Source organism: Elgaria multicarinata, chromosome 5, assembly GCF_023053635.1.
Source record: "Elgaria multicarinata webbii isolate HBS135686 ecotype San Diego chromosome 5, rElgMul1.1.pri, whole genome shotgun sequence".
NCBI lineage: Eukaryota > Metazoa > Chordata > Lepidosauria > Squamata > Anguidae > Elgaria > Elgaria multicarinata.
In genome coordinates, this window is record NC_086175.1 from 115,772,514 (window position 1) to 115,777,771 (window position 5,258).

The 5,258-nt window shown below is 43.6% G+C and overlaps 1 protein-coding gene across 1 annotated transcript; it reads left to right on the forward strand.

Moving 5' to 3' along the window:
- The first annotated feature begins 385 nt into the window (after positions 1-385).
- LOC134399653 (vitelline membrane outer layer protein 1-like) lies at positions 386-4,284 on the forward strand. Its single transcript, XM_063127734.1, has 3 exons — positions 386-556; positions 2,514-2,617; positions 3,981-4,284. The coding sequence occupies exons 1-3, from the start codon at positions 386-388 to the stop codon at positions 4,282-4,284; spliced, it is 579 nt and encodes a 192-aa protein (XP_062983804.1).
- The last annotated feature ends 974 nt before the right edge of the window (positions 4,285-5,258 follow it).

Consider the following 5,258-nt stretch of genomic DNA (forward strand, 5'->3'; position numbering starts at 1 on the left):
AAAATTCTAAAAAGTTAAAACCAAAATAGTCTGCTGGTCTAGGGAATCTGTGCAACCTTGGAAAAGTTGATCTGCTACGGAATCCACAAGTTAGATTCATAGAAATCCAAACTCATTTGATTCCATTCTGGATTTCTCCAAAAGAGCTTTAAGTTAAAAGAAACTGATATATTGGGCCCTTTGTATCCATCCCAATATGCCCTTAGTGTGTTTCTGATGGCCAAGTCAGTTAGAGCCATGTCACTGATAGTATAGACCAATTACTGCCTGGTGATTGGCAGTAGATCCATGAAAAGGTCCAGCCCAACTTCTAAGATAATGCTTTCTCATGGTTACTGTTCTTCACCCATGTTTCCACAGTGACAGCCAGAGAGGAGTACCCAAAATGGACCTTTCCACCAGCCCTATGGTCTTCCTGATCCTCTCCTGCCTCCAGAACACAGCGTCGGCCTATCACTATAACTCCATACTCAAGGTGCAAAATGGAGGGCCATGGGGACATTGGGGGAGAAAAGTATTTTGTCCCAATGGTGCTGCTTCTGGCTTTGTACTGAAGGTAAAACCTGCCATGTATCCTGCTCTTCAGACAACTTTAGGCTGTGTAGGTGTCATAATTAGTTATCTCTGGAGTTTCTCCTCTTCTTGCTTCCCACAAATATCCACTTTCATCCCAAGGAAACTGTGCACTACTTAGTATAGTTTGTGAACTACGAAATGATTCCAGAAATTGGCAGGAGAGTGACGTAACATAGGAGGTTGTCTTATACCAAGTAAGATCATTAGTCCATATAGCTCTGTATTGTCTACACTGAGTGGTGGCTTTCATAGCCATACCTGGAGATGCCAACAATTGTGTGCAAAGCGCTTGTTCTACCACTACATCACAGCCCTTTGTTGGTGCTGACAGGAAACGCTGGAGTCTTAGGCCCTTTCTACACTGCTGTTTTTCCCTAGGGTTGCCCCGGGGTCATCCCTGTGCATCCAAATGATGCTCAGGGGATCCCAGGGTCAACTGGGGATGATCCTAGGGAAATCCCAGGAAAACGGAACCCAGGGATTTCCCGTTTTTTCTGCAGTCCCGGGACCATTTGCTGCCACTGGGAAAAGAGAGGAAAACCACTCTAGGAATGGGCTCTATGGTTCCTGTCACAGAAGCCTTGTTCCTTGCTCAGAAGTTCCTACCTGCTTCCTAGGACACCCTAGGAATGCTAGGAATAAGATTGCATTTGCAGGAACTATAGAGCCAACTTTCCCTGTTCTGCTTGGGGAGCTGTTTTAATGCCTTCCCAGTCTTATTGGGCCTCTGATCACACAGTTCTGTCACCACTCACAGCAGTGATGTATAATTGACGCACTTATGTATAATTGAATAAGGAGGAAAAGCCACCACTACTGCTTGCCATGATAATTTTCTGTAAATTTCCTGAATTTCTCCCATGTTGCCCCTAAAAATTTGTTGAAATGTCACTCCATTTTCACAAGCAAAGAATGTGCCATCCCTGTTGCGCATCCCTGGCAGGAAAGGAGTATTAGCCAGCATAGGAAATACAAGCTACAAGGCAAAATCAGTGCAGGATCTGAAAGTCCAACAAGCTCAAAACATGCCAGGTTACCATGTCAAGCCTTCAGCATGTAAAACAGCTGGTTCCAGGGCAGGTGTGTGTGTGTGTAGGAAGTAGAATTATAGTGATTATTCCCTAAAATTGTCTTCTTATTTTGACCTACTAGAATCAACACTATTCTTCAACACAATTCGGAATCTTCTCAAAACCTCTCCACATCCCAACTCCCAGAACGTTCCCTTTCCTCTGTTTGGATTTATGTGTTTTAAAATATTTTACTACACATGTGGCTTGTTCTATGAGCTTGTAAAATTAAATACCATTAAAGCCAAAGAGGTTGGGAACCCCCCTGCAGTGTTTATGGTTGATCCAGGCTGGTTCTTATAGTGCTGTTGAATCCATTCGACAGTCCTGTGTGAATGTGTAATTCTCAATTTAATGTTTTCTGGCCCTTGCATAAGTGTGGGTGGAATTTTGTAGTCTGAAGAGAATTTCATAGAAGCATAGAATACTAGAGTTAGAAGGGGTCTATAAGGCCATCAAGTCCAAGCCCCTGCTGAATTTAGGAATCCACCTTAAAGCATCCCTGACAGATGGTTGTCCAGCTGCCTCTTGAAGGCCTCTAGTGTGGCAGAGCCCATGACCTCCCTAGGTAATGGGTTCCATTGTTGTACTGCTCTAACAGTCAGGAAGTTTTTCCTGATATCCAGCTGGAATCTGGCTTCCTGGAACTTGAGCCCATTATTCCATGTCCTGCACTCTGGGAGGATCGAGAAGAAATCCTGGCCCTCCTCTGTGTGACAACCTTTCAAGTATTTGAAGAGTGCTATCATGTCTCCCTTCAATCTTCTCTTCTCAAGGCAAAACATGCCAAGTCCTTTCAGTCTCTCCTGATAGGTTCATTTTATTCTGATGCATAGCTTTTTCACTGCTTTTCGCTCTCTATGCCAGGTGGAACCGTATCAAGGTGCCGAAAAATGGAAAGATGATACATCCTTGAATGGCATCCGCCTGTTGTGTAAAGAGGGTTCATTTATTTCATCTGCAGTTGGGAAGTGAGTAGCTCTTTGTTTTTGCACTAGCATCCCTAGGCCTAGCAACAGTTGTGTCCCCTGTGCCAATGTTCTTACTCTTTGTTAGGGTGGCCACTCATGCATTGCCAAGAAAGAACTACATCGCCCAAACGGAGGACAAAAGAGGATGCCAATTAGCACAACATGCTCCTATGCAAATTGAGACATACAGGTGCAAATTTAGAAATAATAACAATGTGACCAATTACCTGGGTGTGTGTGTCGTGGGCTCTCCACACTAGAGGCATTCAAGATGCATCTGGACAGCTACCTGTCAGATATGCTTTAATGTGAATTTATTGTGAATTTTAGCAAAATAAAAACCATAGAAGAAAATAAGATAAATAAAATAAAAAATGGCCATATGCAACTACATACTTCAAAAGTCTCAGTTTCAAATTACATAACATTCTAAATGAAAAAAGAAGAAAGAGAAAGTAGCATAAATTACACATACATGTCTATGATGGCAGACCAGATGACTGAACAGAAGTCCATTCGTAAATGGCACCTGTATACCAGTCTTTCAAACGTTGCTGATTTTGTTAAGTCTTCAATCCATTGCATTATAGGCAGTGTGGTTTTATCTTGCCAATGTTGTAGAATCAGTCTTTTGGCAGTCAACAGGTCATGAAAAATCCATTTACGTTCACCGTGTTTACTTTCCAAGAAGCCAGTACGTAAGATGACATGTAGATCTGAAAATATGAAAGAGTTTTCCAATACTTAATTTATATGTCTGATAATTTCCTCCCCAAATGAGGCGACTATTGGACATTTCCAGAACATACAAACAAAAGAAGCATTAGCTGTATGACACTTCCAACTATTAGTTGATATGGACAAACCTTTATTAAACAGACACTTGGCATCCAATAGGCCCAAAACAATATTTTTTTCTGAATAAGACATAACTGGGGATCCATTGACATATCAGATAACGATGCCAAAACAGCGGTTCATTGATTCGATAAAATAGGACATTCCAATTCCTGCTGAAGCCCCGATGTATCATATTTATTCACTGATAAGTATGTATAAACATGAATCGTGGGTCAATTTACTCGGTCATCCTCAGTAAGTACTTCCAATAGCAAGGGAGATTCTGAAGCAGTAAAAGCTGCAGGGCCAATCTAGATAACAAATGTTACAGTTGCAGGTACTACCATTCAACCATAGTATGTCCAGCCATGTCGATTCCCGTACTGAGCAGGGGTTGGCTTTATAGGTCCCTTCCAACTCAACTATTCTATGATTCTATGTTCATGATTAAACCTTTCTGTAGTTTCAGGACATAAAAATCTGAATACATCCCTCAAACTAACCCCATTGTCTTCCTTGACAGGTGGGGTGCTTGGTCTAAGATTCAGTCTTGCCCTGTACCACATGAACTGGTGGCCTTTAGTCTGAGAGTTGAAACACCCCAGGGGTTTGGGGATGACACAGGAGCCAACAATATCGAGTTCTTATGTACCGATAAGTCTGTACTGCTAGGCAACTCACATGAATGGGGTATGTTTGGTCCATGGAGCAATCAGTGTGCTACCGGTACTGCTATATGTGGGTTCCAGACAAAGGTGGAAGTTCCACAAGGAGTTGATGATGACACGGCATTGAACGATGTGAAGTTCTTCTGCTGTACGTTCTGATGATATAACAACCAGTATTTGTGTGGGGTTTCCCAGACAAAATATCCAACATTAAATCTTACCTTTGAATGTGTATGTCTTTTTTTAAAAAAAACATCTGAATCACTTAACTATATTTATCACCTCTGGATAGGAGAAGGGCCCAAGAATTAATGAAAGCAACAAGGCATAACTGTATAGATCAGGGATGAACAATCTTTTTAGTCCCCAAGGGCCACATTGGATGGCTGGGATATGCATATGTGTTTGCACACACACCACTCAATGGGCTTGTTAAGATGACAGCAGCAAATGGTTAACGAGTGTGTTTAAATTGCGTTTATGTAGCAACCAAGGATATGAATGGTTCACACGACACTAAGGGCCTTTCTACACTGTGGATTTTCCCCTGGGTCGTCCCTGTGTGTCCAAATGATGCACAGGGGATCCTGGGAGCAGGCAGGGGTGACCCCTCCATTTCCCCAGGATAACTGCTTCTGCAATTATCCCGATTTTTCCCATGGTCCTGGGACGATCCCGAGGACCACGGGCAGTGTGGGCGCCTCTCAGCTTCTTTCCTCCTCCCCATGAGTAGCTGGGGTCAGCAAAGGGAAGGAGCCAGTCTTGGGGGGGGAGTCCAGGGACTTTGAGGGGGGGGAGCGGGGTCAGGCCTTTTAGTCAATCCCAGCGGAAGCTGGTTTCAGGCAGACGGCTCGGGTCGACTCAGCCTTCCATCCTCCCGAGGTCGGTAAAATGAGTACCCAGTTAGCTGGGGGAAAGGTAATAATGTCCGGAGAAGGCAACGGCAAACCACCCCGCTATAAGGCCTGCCAAGAAAATGTCAGCGAAACCTGACATTAATGACTCAGTGCTTGCACGAGAGGTTCCTTTCCTTTCCTCTTCACTGGAGCGCAATTGTGCTCTGGCTCCTGTCTCTTTAAAAAAACAAACAAATGGCAGGCACGATATCCCTCTTCCCTTCCGGGATGTTGCAC

Coding starts and splice junctions, on each gene's coding strand:
- LOC134399653 (XM_063127734.1), top strand. CDS start 386: ATGGACCTTTCCACCAGCCCTATGGTCTTCCTGATCCTCTCCTGCCTC. Junction 557..2,513: donor CTTCTGGCTTTGTACTGAAG/GTAAAACCTGCC, acceptor TCTCTATGCCAG/GTGGAACCGTATCAAGGTGC. Junction 2,618..3,980: donor ATTTCATCTGCAGTTGGGAA/GTGAGTAGCTCT, acceptor CTTCCTTGACAG/GTGGGGTGCTTGGTCTAAGA.